Source organism: Ranitomeya variabilis, chromosome 4, assembly GCF_051348905.1.
Source record: "Ranitomeya variabilis isolate aRanVar5 chromosome 4, aRanVar5.hap1, whole genome shotgun sequence".
NCBI classification, from domain to species: domain Eukaryota; kingdom Metazoa; phylum Chordata; class Amphibia; order Anura; family Dendrobatidae; genus Ranitomeya; species Ranitomeya variabilis.
Genome location: NC_135235.1, coordinates 233,408,417 through 233,421,398, shown reverse-complemented (window position 1 = coordinate 233,421,398; position 12,982 = coordinate 233,408,417). Strand labels below are relative to the sequence as shown.

Sequence of the window (12,982 nt, the reverse complement as noted above, 5' to 3'; positions counted from 1 at the left end):
GATTTCATTCGAAATTATGGGCTCGATTCATTCTTGCATTTTTTTTTGTGTTTTTTTTTTTGTCTACTTTTTTCTACCATTAAACCATATTTTATTGGACAAATTCTTAATTTAAGTTAAGTTGTTTTCCGTGCAATTCATTATTAGCAACTTTTTAAAGGTTGCACATTTTTTGGTGTAAATATCCTCCAGTCCTCCCTTCTCGGAGTGATTTTTTTTTGTGTGTGTAAATGTTAGAGTTGTGTGCAACCCCTTTAAAAGCTCATTCTCTAGAAAGACATAAAAAGTATAGGGTAAAAAAAAAAAAAGCCATTTTTAACTGCGCATCAACCAGGTAACAAAATTTTGAAGACTTTGGCACAAAAAACCCTGATGCAGAATTGGCCTCCTGCATATGCAATCCATGGACATTTTGTAAAACTTTTTTTTAACCCATTCATGATCAAGTAGGTTCCCTGTATTTCCCTTTTTGCTATAGACTATGGTATCTGCATTTGAGATTGTGTTATTTAGGTTCCCTGTATATGTCTGCTTGTACTGTAGGTGCGCCGGGGACACAATCTGTGTAGTCACTGCTTTTTCATCTAAAAGTGCACACAGAACAGCAAAATGTAAGAGCAGGTACCACCGTGCCATCTATTCTATATACGGAGTCCTCAGCTACTATTTCTAACACATAAATCAATTACTGTCCAATCCTCATGAATTTATAAGGACCCGTTTACATCTTTGATGTGCGAGGTTCGGAGATTTTCCCCTCTCCTTGATATCTTAGGCAGCTGAAGCTGCAGAGTCAGACAAATCCATCCCGTGTAGTTACTGCTGACAATCCGCAAACAATGAAAGTCGTGAAAAAATAAAAAATCTTGTTTAACGATGCGCATATGGTGCTGCAAAGGTTATGTCAGCTTTCCACAAATGTACATATGCTGCAGCATTAGGTTACCACAGCCGTGTGATGCATTATTCAACGTACCTCAAACTCCTTTTAATAAAACATAGCCTCCCACTTCATAGCCCGGAAGAGTCAGTTCCTAGCCCGCACCTTACACACAAGGCGATTATCCGTGCAGCGCCAATTCTATACTATGGAAGGTACAACAGTGACATCTAGAGGCCACACTGCAGTATTACACCTCCCTGCACAAATCCGTAATAAGTACACTATAATGCTTCTCTACTATAATGGAGAGTTACAGTTTTCCTATGGTCCTATTCTCTTTTTTTTTTTTGCAGAAAGAGCTCACAGACACCACCTGAAAGGAGCCGGCTCCCTAGAGATTTGGAATGTAAGTCGAGCGGACTCTGGGGTATACAGCGTAACCTGTGAGAACAAAGAGGGGATGAACAGCACCGTGGTACAGCTGGATGTTCACTGTAAGACCCCAAACACATTTTCATATTATAATGTTACTTTTTGTGTCGATCGTAATTGTTCTCTGTTATCAGCCGATATCTTTCCAAGGGTTTACTGGACTGATAATCCGCCGTGCACCAGAAAATATACATGAAATCACAATGTTACATTAAATATGTCCATTTCTGTCAAAGTTTTATGTAACCTAACAAAAAGTGAAATGGAAACCATCAGCAAGCTGCTGTTGATGGATCTGGCAATAGTATTTTATGACTCTGGAGTGGCTTATGAGTCTGATTGTCTTGGCATAGCCCATCTCATTTCTCCATTTAAACTTTTAGGTTTTTGGATGTTTATGCAATAATCGGAATAAAATAAAAGATCAGTCAACAGCAGCTTGTCTATGGTTTCCTCCCACTTTTTTTTTAAAAAAAGCAAATGAGATATATTATATAAATGCAGGACATATAGAACCAGTGATGGCGGATCTATGTTTTTGTGTTGACCCACAGATTCTCCGACCATTCGCAGCCTCGCTGACCCAACAGAAGTGGACTTGGGTCGGAGAGCGGAGCTCGCGTGCATTGCAGATGCGAATCCTGTTAGCGAGGCCATGTTTCAGTGGAGATGGCTGGTATGGAGCTGCTCTGTGGCCTTTTTCTTGCATTTCTGGCAGACTTCTCGTGTATCGGGGGATGGGTGCAATGATGTTGGGGAAATGGCTGGGTCCAATCACCCCCGATCAGTGTCCTGTTTTCTCACTAACAGGGTGATGAGGAGAGAGACTTGTCCGATTTGGAAAGACATGTTGATGGAGTCACCGGGCGACTCGTTATCAATGATGCCAAGAGGACAGACGCCGGGCGTTACGAGTGCACTGTGGATAATGGGATCCCTCCAGCTGTTAAGGCTGATGCCCGTCTGGTTGTGCGCTGTGAGTGGGATTTAATCTAAAAATTCTAGTGTCAAAACACTTAAAAGGATTGTCCTAAAAAAAATAAATTTGTTGGTAATATTTTTGATTTAAAGGGGACTTATCACTTTCCACAAATATATCCGATTTTTACCTAGTGTAAACGCCGCTGTTCTCCTGAATCCGACGCTGTTCTTCATTCGTCGCTGCGCCTCACCGTTCATAAGTTATGACCCTCTTTATATAAATCTGTTCTCGCTAGAAAAGGGGGCGTGGTCTTCAAGAAGATACAGAGAAGAGCTGAAGGCCACGCCCACTGGGACTAAAGACTACATTTATAGACAAGGAAGAGGAGGCTATATCTCGGGAACAGAGAGGCGCAGGAACAAAAGAAAAACATCGCCGGATTCAGGAGTATGGAGGAATTTACGTCCGATAAAAAAATGACATATTTAACGCAAGTGACAAGTATTATCAATTTTCAAATATAAATGTGATATTTTTTTTTCTTACTATAAAAACACTAATTCTAAAATTATTTATTTTATTTTCTTATTTTCCCGGGGAGAAACCCCTTTAATCCTCATAGGCTATAGTGTGCCTGTGGGTCAGACGGGCCAACAATAAAAGCTGAGGACCCTCCTCTGTTGCCCCCTGTGCTCCTCCATCACGTTGTATGCTGATTTTTATCTTCTTCAGTTAAACCAGAGATAGAGAAAGGCGTTCACCTGAGCAAAATGGCAGTTCCAGGAGACGGGAAAACCTCGACGGGGCTCGAGTGTAAAGCCGAGGGCATCCCAAACGTGGCCTTTAGCTGGGCGAAAAATGGCATCACCCTAGACTTTAGAAACCCCAGGTATTCAGGAAGAACAATGCTAAATCTCTCACCTGTATTTTTGAATTTTTCGTTGTTCCCCCAATTTTTGGGATGTGACGTATGTACTACGAGGAGGGATTTTTATGGTCATCCATGTGCTATCACTTTTTTTTTTTAGGTATTCCGTGAAGACATCTCACGAGCTCTGGATTCACAAAAGCACGCTGATCATCGCCAATGTCAGCGCGGTGCACGATTACGCCATCTTCACCTGCACGGCCACCAATGCTTTGGGAGTGGACAGCTTCTCGATCCAACTTGTCAGCACGAGTAAGACAATCTAGTGCTGCCCAATCTAAGGCAACAGAAATAAAAAAAAAAAATTACATGTGATTGTGAGATTATTGCAAAAATTCCAATTGATAGAATTTTTTCCAATTTTTTTTTTATTTTTCCAGTACTCACATGTGACTCCATAAAGGCTTAGCCTCAGTTTTCTGTAGCTGTCAGACTGACAAATGTTATTCTCGTTGCGACCACCAGGTGGCGACTCTTACTAACACAAATTTCTTTGCGCTAAAGGTCGCCCCGATCCTCCCACCGACCTGAAGATCCTAAGCTTCACTCATAACTCAGTGACCTTGGGATGGATGGAGGGATTTGATGGTGGAGTGGAGCAACAATTTCGTGTCAGGTTAGTGGACTTTTTACTTTTAAATAAAGGTGAAAAAAAATCTCAAAATCTTCCAAATAATAGCCTTTGGAGCGGTGGTGCAAACTACAACTCCTAACATGGTTTGATATTGCTGGGTCTATTAGTTGTCATGGGTTATACTCCGCCTAGTGGTCAGATAATGAATTACGCCTCCGATTTGCAGGTATCGGATGAGTGGCGCCGATAGCTACATGTATGTCGATGTCTTCCCACCCCAATCCACCGTCTTCACTATCGTTGGACTCAAAGGCAGCACGGTGTATAACTTCTCTGTGAACGCCGTCAACAAGCTGGGAGACAGCAACTATGCAGATGGTGGAGCTGTACTCACCATCACCACGGAAGGTACCATAATCACTGTCCATATTTTTGTGTCGAGCTACACACCCTGTGCAAGATATAGCACAGATATTCCCACCTCGATCAATGGTTATTTTTGGATAGTACTTGTGCCTTTATTTAAAGGGGTATTCTCAGCATGATAGATGGATAGTGTTTGTACAAATGTTTCCTTAAAGGGTTTTTTCCCCATTTTGAAAGATGGTTATTTTTGAATAGTGTTTGCACAAACAAGTACTTTTGCGATTTATTGCTTATTAAAATCTTCCTCCGTTCTTGAGATATGAAGATTTTTCTCTTGTTTACAGCTCATTGCCTAGGAGACCGACCTAAAATGGCAGCTCACTGTAAAGGAAAGAAAAACGTTAATATCTCAAGAACAGCTGAAAATTTTAATAAACAAGAAATTGCAAAATTGCTTGTTTTTACATGCCCTATCCAACAACACCCTTATGTAAATTGGAAATAATCCCTTTAAAAATGTCCTTGCTCAACCTCAAATTGATTTTTCAGTGGACACGGATGTGAAGAGCCCTGAACCCACACAATCGGCTCCTCCTGCTCCAGAGACCGGTGAGTAATCCAACCTGGGCTTAATTGTCACAGGGAATGTGGGTGTTGGAACTTTACTGAAAAAAGGACTTCATAAAGATTAAATTAAGAAAAACATTAATTATGTATATATTTTTTGGCTCCCAATCAGATCATTTCCCATGGACCCCGTATATGTTTGCTGCCATCGGTGCAGGAGGGGCACTTCTCCTCTTATCTAATGCAGGAGTCGTGTTTTGCCTTGTTAGAAAATTCAGAAGAAAGCGAAAGGAAGGTAAAGGAAAAAAAAGTTAATTTTGGAAACTGTCAGCAAGCAGGCTCTTGCCTGATCGCTATAACATGAGATGATCTACACAATGGATAGGTCATCAATATGTTCATACTGAACAACCCCTTTAAGGAGTTAATGAGTCCCAACCCTATGGAAGGAGAATCCTCAGCACTCAAATTTCTATATAAATGCTGATAGTGGTAATAATAGATCAGTCACCAGCAACTTGTTGACCGTTTCCATGCAGTAAAAAAACACACATTAATCACTAGAATGATCATAAAAGTTGATTTTACATTTTCTCATTCACAGAAGTGCTGAAGAAAGATGAAAGGTAAGAGAAATACTGGAAGAGGTAAAGGCTTCTGTATACAGTTGGGTTTGTAGCCGAAAAAGTGACCTGCAATTCCGTTCACTGCCACAGATTGGCGCTGCTTCCCAGAAAAAAACCAGCCTTTTTATCTAAACCTATTCAACCCCTTTAAATCGTCCGGTCTGTGTTCCCTGCAGCTCAACCCATGGAGCCCTCAATGAGTATGGAGATGGAGAACTGATCAACACCCAAGCAAAGAAGACATTACTGATCGACAGCGGCTCTGAGACTGGCAGCAGCGCTTATCAGGTGAGGGGTACACGACGATAAGGGGATAGTGGAGAGCAGCGGCGAATGACAACGCGGTACTGTATTATTTCCCATAGGACAGTGGCTCCGAATCAGGACTATATTACTACCCAACCCGGGACTACCAGCCGTCACTGTCCCCCCACTATGAGACTGTGGAGAGGGGGGACCCCGAATTACAGAGCTGGGCAGGTCAGTGTAAGATATATTATTGTACATAGGGGGCAGTATTATAGTAGTTATATTCTTGTACATAGGAGCAGTATTATAGTAGTTATATTCTTGTACATAGGGGCAGTATTATAGCAATTATATTCTTGTACATAGGGAGCAGTATTATAGTAGTTATATTCTTGTACATAGGGGCATTATTATAGTGGTTATATTCTTGTACATAGGGGGCAGTATTATAGTAGTTATATTCTTGTACATAGGAGCAGTATTATAGTAGTTATATTCTTGTACATAGGGGCAGTATTATAGCAATTATATTCTTGTACATAGAGGCAGTATTATAGTAGTTATATTCTTGTACATAGGGAGCAGTATTATAGTAGTTATATTCTTGTACATAGGAGCAGTATTATAGTTGTTATATTCTTGTACATAGGGGCAGTATTATAGTAGTTATATTCTTGTACATAGGAGCAGTATTATAGTAGTTATATTCTTGTATATAGGAGCTGTATTATAGTAGTTATATTCTTGTACATAGAGGCAGTATTATAGTGGTTATATTCTTGTACATAGGAGCAGTATTATAGTAGCTATATTCTTGTACATAGGGGCAGTATTATAGTAGTTATATTCTTGTACATAGAGGCAGTATTATAGTAGTTATATATTCTTGTACATAGGGGAAGTATTATAGTAGTTATATTCTTGTACATAGGGGGCAGTATTATAGTAGTTATATTCTTGTACATAGAGGCAGCATTATAGTAGTTATATTCTTGTACATAGGGGGGCAGTATTATAGTAGTTATATTCTTGTACATAGAGGCAGTATTATAGTAGTTGTAATCTTGTACATAGGGGCAGTATTATAGCAGTTATATTTTTCTACATAGGAGCAGTATTATAGCAGTTATATTCTTGTACATAGGGGGGAGTATTATAGTAGTTATATTCTTTTACATAGGAGCAGTATTATAGTAGTTCTATTCTTGTACATAGGGGCAGTATTATAGTAGTTCTATTCTTGTACATAGGGGCAGTATTATAGTAGTTCTATTCTTGTACATAGGAGCAGTATTATAGTAGTTGTATTCTTGTACATAGGGGCAGTATTATAGTAGTTCTACTCTTGTACATAGGGACAGTATTATAGTAGTTAGATTCTTGTACATAGGGGGCAGTATTATAGTAGTTATATTCTTGTACATAGGAGCAGTATTATAGGAGTTATATTCCTGTACATAGGAGCAGTATTATAGCAGTTATATTCTTGTACATAGGGGCAGTATTATAGTAGTTATATTCTTGTACATAGGAGCAGTATTATAGTAGTTATATTCTTGTACATAGGGGGGAGTATTATAGTAGTTATATTCTTTTACATAGGAGCAGTATTATAGTAGTTCTATTCTTGTGCATAGGGGCAGTATTATAGTAGTTCTATTCTTGTACATAGGTGCAGTATTATAGTAGTTCTATTCTTGTACATAGAAGCAGTATTATAGTAGTTATATTCTTGTACATAGGGGCAGTATTATAGTAGTTCTATTCTTGTACATAGGGACAGTATTATAGTAGTTAGATTCTTGTACATTGGAGCAGTATTATAGTAGTTACAGTGGGGCAAAAAAGTATTTAGTCAGTCAGCAATAGTGCAAGTTCCACCACTTAAAAAGATGAGAGGCGTCTGTAATTTACATCATAGGTAGACCTCAACTATGGGAGACAAATTGAGACAAAAAAAATCCAGAAAATGACATTGTCTGTTTTTTTATCATTTTATTTGCATATTATGGTGGAAAATAAGTATTTGGTCAGAAACAAAATTTCATCTCAATACTTTGTAATATATCCTTTGTTGGCAATGACAGAGGTCAAACGTTTTCTGTAAGTCTTCACAAGGTTGCCACACACTGTTGTTGGTATGTTGGCCCATTCCTCCATGCAGATCTCCTCTAGAGCAGTGATGTTTTTGGCTTTTCGCTTGGCAACACGGACTTTCAACTCCCTCCAAAGGTTTTCTATAGGGTTGAGATCTGGAGACTGGCTAGGCCACTCCAGGACCTTGAAATGCTTCTTACGAAGCCACTCCTTCGTTGCCCTGGCGGTGTGCTTTGGATCATTGTCATGTTGAAAGACCCAGCCACGTTTCATCTTCAATGCCCTTGCTGATGGAAGGAGGTTTGCACTCAAAATCTCACGATACATGGCCCCATTCATTCTTTCATGTACCCGGATCAGTCGTCCTGGCCCCTTTGCAGAGAAACAGCCCCAAAGCATGATGTTTCCACCACCATGCTTTACAGTAGGTATGGTGTTTGATGGATGCAACTCAGTATTCTTTTTCCTCCAAACACGACAAGTTGTGTTTCTACCAAACAGTTCCAGTTTGGTTTCATCAGACCATAGGACATTCTCCCAAAACTCCTCTGGATCATCCAAATGCTCTCTAGCAAACTTCAGACGGGCCCGGACATGTACTGGCTTAAGCAGTGGGACACGTCTGGCACTGCAGGATCTGAGTCCATGGTGGCGTAGTGTGTTACTTATGGTAGGCCTTGTTACATTGGTCCCAGCTCTCTGCAGTTCATTCACTAGGTCCCCCCGCGTGGTTCTGGGATTTTTGCTCACCGTTCTTGTGATCATTCTGACCCCACGGGGTGGGATTTTGCGTGGAGCCCCAGATCGAGGGAGATTATCAGTGGTCTTGAATGTCTTCCATTTTCTAATTATTGCTCCCACTGTTGATTTCTTCACTCCAAGCTGGTTGGCTATTGCAGATTCAGTCTTCCCAGCCTGGTGCAGGGCTACAATTTTGTTTCTGGTGTCCTTTGACAGCTCTTTGGTCTTCACCATAGTGGAGTTTGGAGTCAGACTGTTTGAGGGTGTGCACAGGTGTCTTTTTATACTGATAACAAGTTTAAACAGGTGCCATTACTACAGGTAATGAGTGGAGGAAAGAGGAGACTCTTAAAGAAGAAGTTACAGGTCTGTGAGAGCCAGAAATCTTGATTGTTTTTTTCTGACCAAATACTTATTTTCCACCATAATATGCAAATAAAATGATAAAAAAACAGACAATGTGATTTTCTGGATTTTTTTGTCTCAGTTTGTCTCCCATAGTTGAGGTCTACCTATGATGTAAATTACAGACGCCTCTCATCTTTTTAAGTGGTGGAACTTGCACTATTGCTGACTGACTAAATACTTTTTTGCCCCACTGTATATTCTTGTACATAGGAGCAGTATTATAGTAGTTATATTCTTGTACATTGGAGCAGTATTATAGTAGTTATATTCTTGTACATAGGAGCAGTATTATAGTAGTTATATTCTTGTACATTGGAGCAGTATTATAGTAGTTATATTCTTGTACATAGGAGCAGTATTATAGTAGTTATATTCTTGTACATAGGAGCAGTATTATAGTAGTTATATTCTTGTACATAGGAGCAGTGTTATAGTAGTTACTTTATTGCACATATGGACAGTATTATAGTAGTTATATTCTTGTATATAGGAGCAATATTATAGTAGTTATATTCTTGTACATAGGGGCAGTATTATAGTAGTTATATTCTTGTACAGAGGTATAGTATTATAGTAGTTATATTCCTGTACATAGGGGGCAGTATTATAGTAGTTATATTCTTGTACATAGAGGCAGTATTATAGTAGTTATATTCCTGTACATAGGGGCAGTATTATAGTAGTTATATTCTTGTACATGGGGGCAGTATTATAGTAGTTATATTCTTGTACATAGGAGCAGTATTATAGTAGATATATTCTTGTACATAGGGGCAGTATTATAGTAGTTATATTCTTGTACATAGGAGGCAGTATTATGGTAGTTATATTCTTGTACATAGAGGCAGTATTATAGTAGTTATATTCCTGTACATAGGGGCAGTATAATAGTAGTTATTTTCTTGTAGATAGGGGGCTTTTATGTCTGGTACAGTCACAATCCCAGTGTCTGAATTAATTTAGAAAGTGAACCCCCTTCCTTTTGTAGATGGAGCGTATGAAGACTGGTACGGAGGTTCTGATCCACATGATTATGAGGAGGTTCGGGGAGAATACCCAACATCTCACAGAACACAATGGCAGCGTGGAGCCACAGTGAGTTACATGATCTCTATACTTATTGCTGTATGTCTTCTTGGTAATGACTTAGTGACATTGTTGTGTTTTGCAGGACAGGGGAGAGCAGTCGTGGGATGGATACCGGGGACCAGGAGGCCGGGTATACGACGAACCAGACTATTTACCATCTGTAACCTACGAGACGCCATACGGGGGACAGGGACACTTAGTGTGAAATAGAATGTTATTTTTTGATACTCATTAATCCCACATTAAATATTTGCCCTCTAATATACTGTACATGCAGGAAAAGATTTTTTTTCTTAAGTCCATAAAAAAATGTAAGTCCCATTTGTGTAAATCGATGATCCGGCCTCTTGTACAACAGCAGATGGGATAATATACAGAAATAAAATGTTGTAAAGTATCAGATTGTAATTGTACAGTATCACTTCAGAAATATGGATAGACCCTTTTTTTTCTTGTGGGGGCGGATGAAAGAATTTTAATAACCTTTGTTTACAAAAAAATATTCTGCAACATGAAAGAATAATCATTTTTGTGATTGTCATGGATTCGGATGAATAAACAGCATGGGTAACAAAAGTCTGTTACTACGGCAAATGGAATTTGGTAAGTAACTCATTCTAAAGATTGCCATGTACTGTGATGCGTAGAGGATGTAGAAGACGAGCGGTGCAACATTTATAATGAATTTTTTTGCAAAAATGTTCGTTTCTAGCCGAAAACACAAGGATTTAACTCCACATCACTTCATTGTGCAAAGTAGGACAACTTACATGTCCCCATTTTTCTTTCTTGTGCTTCATCTTTCAAAGTGGATGGGATAGTGTTGAAAATTGGGGTTTGGAAAATCGGAATTTTTTTTTTGCAAAATTTGATGCAAATTTGATTTGCTTATCTTTAGGAGGGGTTTATACTATGCACGGAAAAGAAGGAAGATTGATCCTTCATACATGTACAGTAGCAGCATCTGCTTTAGCTGCTGCAGAATTCGCGCTGCCACAATCCGTGGCACAGTCCGTGGCACGCAGACCTTGTCTGTATGCTACAACCACCGGCCGTGGATACAAAGTAAAAAAAAAAAAAACAGGTTCAGCTCAGTAAACTCATAATCTCAAATAATAATTAAAAATGACTAAAATAATCAAAATATTGCAAACTAAATAAAATCCAAAAATATATTTACAAGAAAAAAAGAAATTAAATTGTGTAAATTAAATAAAAAATTCTCAGACTAAAAAAGACACATTTTAATGTTTTTTATTTCTTCCAGCTCAGTTTCGTATTAAATTAGCATGAACCGCATCTGAGATTTTTCTGTAAACTTAATGATAAATTACACAGATTTGACGAATAAATAAAGTGTTAAAAAAAAGTGAGAAACTTAAATATCAGTTAAATAATGATAAGAAATATAAAATCTTGCCCTTCAGTATTAATGTTGTGGCGTGACTGAGCTTTATCATCAGATCGTCCTGCTGTATATAATGAGGTCTATGCAAAACCATTGCACTAGGTGCAGAATACCATTTCTCCCAGTATGGGGATTAGGGGATGATGCACAGTATGGAATATGCCGATGTCTAATATCACATGCACATGGCGGAGCGGATCACAGAGGCTGCACGCTGGTCCATGGAGACCCTGGGATGCAGCACAAATCGCCTGGTGTCTGTATAGAACCGTACTGTGTAGTCAGAATATCCCGATTATATACAGTAAATCTGTGTTATTCCGAAGAATAAAAGAGCTCGAGAAACAAATAAGAATATACATATATTCAGCTTAGAAAGGCAAAACAAGAAGACAGGTAAGTCTGCAGGTATCCACTATACTAGACCAATATGGTCCATAATTCATTTCACAGAAATCATATATACATATGTAAATATATGTCACAGACCATCATAAACAGACGAGAAGAGGCAACAGAAACCCTTAATAGGTAGAAATATTACCGTACATATACATAGGGGGCAGTATTATAGTAGTTATATTCTTGTACATAGGGGCAGTATTATAGTAGTTATAATCTTGTACATAGGGGCAGTATTATAGTAGTTATATTCTTGTACATAGGGGGCAGTATTATAGTAGTTATATTCTTGTACATAGAAGCAGTATTATAGTAGTTATATTCTTGTACATAGGAGCAGTATTATAGTAGTTATATTCTTGTACATAGGGGGCAGTATTATAGTAGTTATATTCTTGTACATAGGGGCAGTATTATAGTAGTTATATTCTTGTACATAGGGGCAGTATTATAGTAGTTATATTCTTGTACATAGGGGCAGTATTATAGTAGTTATATTCTTGTACATAGGAGAAGTATTATAGTAGTTATATTCTTGTACATAGGGAGCAGTATTATAGTAGTTATATTCTTGTACATAGGGGCAGTATTATAATTGATGTATTCCTGTATATTAGTGGCAGTATTATAATTGATGTATTCCTGTATATTAGGGGCAATTTTATAGTATTAGTAATCTCTAATTTTACGATGCATTATATTTCCTGATTTACTATAGAATAATTGTTTCTTATCTCTTCTTCTCGCCTGTTGTATATGGTAATTATTACACACTGGTTATCAGTAGGACTCAGTTTCTCAGAAACTATAATATGTGATAACCTTATTCACACAGTGACAATAACGTGTTGTTCTCCCTTATGCAGCTTGAAATATTCTCCTAAAAAATTGATTAGTAATTGTTTGTCTTTGGGATGATCTTCTATTCTTGGGGTTATGTTTCACGTTGTTTCTTCATCAGTGGAAAAATCTCGACCTTGTGACTATTATAGTCGCCTGATCTGTTGTTTCCTATAAGGAATTTGCTGATTGGCTGCGGGTAGATGACATCATGCGTCTTCTTTTTAGGAGCATTTTTATCTAAGGAAAAACATACAGATGATTGGAGATTAGATTCACATTCATTGATGGAAGACAATTACATTATACCATTATACACCTTATACCAAAAGTTAGAATCCTACGAGCAAAATCTCCCCACTGGTCTGGTTTATTGTCTGATTGTTCTGAAAAAGGGACCTCCAAGACACTTATGAAAATATACATAAAAAAATCAGGCAATCAGATTCT

At 38.3% G+C, this 12,982-nt stretch overlaps 2 protein-coding genes across 3 annotated transcripts in view; one reads left to right on the top strand and one right to left on the bottom strand.

The window, feature by feature from the left end:
- NPHS1 (NPHS1 adhesion molecule, nephrin) overlaps nt 1–10,281 on the top strand; it is a 41,446-nt gene extending 31,165 nt beyond the window's left edge. The window contains exons 17-30 of one of the 2 annotated variants that reach the window (XM_077260211.1): nt 1,237–1,377; nt 1,870–1,991; nt 2,126–2,291; nt 2,970–3,126; nt 3,266–3,417; nt 3,670–3,781; nt 3,966–4,147; nt 4,655–4,714; nt 4,845–4,967; nt 5,277–5,298; nt 5,475–5,586; nt 5,664–5,778; nt 9,782–9,888; nt 9,965–10,281. In XM_077260211.1, the coding sequence (XP_077116326.1) occupies nt 1,237–1,377; nt 1,870–1,991; nt 2,126–2,291; nt 2,970–3,126; nt 3,266–3,417; nt 3,670–3,781; nt 3,966–4,147; nt 4,655–4,714; nt 4,845–4,967; nt 5,277–5,298; nt 5,475–5,586; nt 5,664–5,778; nt 9,782–9,888; nt 9,965–10,087 (1,694 nt within the window). In that variant the 3' untranslated portion in view covers nt 10,088–10,281. The remainder of the gene's footprint in view (nt 1–1,236; nt 1,378–1,869; nt 1,992–2,125; nt 2,292–2,969; nt 3,127–3,265; nt 3,418–3,669; nt 3,782–3,965; nt 4,148–4,654; nt 4,715–4,844; nt 4,968–5,276; nt 5,299–5,474; nt 5,587–5,663; nt 5,779–9,781; nt 9,889–9,964) is intronic. The other variant, XM_077260212.1, reaches the window with a different exon arrangement.
- An 856-nt stretch (nt 10,282–11,137) lies between these two features.
- Nucleotides 11,138–12,982, bottom strand: part of NFKBID (NFKB inhibitor delta) — a 28,487-nt gene continuing 26,642 nt past the window's right edge. Inside the window, exon 12 of the mRNA XM_077256336.1 lies at nt 11,138–12,772. Coding sequence (XP_077112451.1) covers nt 12,704–12,772 — 69 coding nt within the window. The 3' untranslated portion in view covers nt 11,138–12,703. The remainder of the gene's footprint in view (nt 12,773–12,982) is intronic.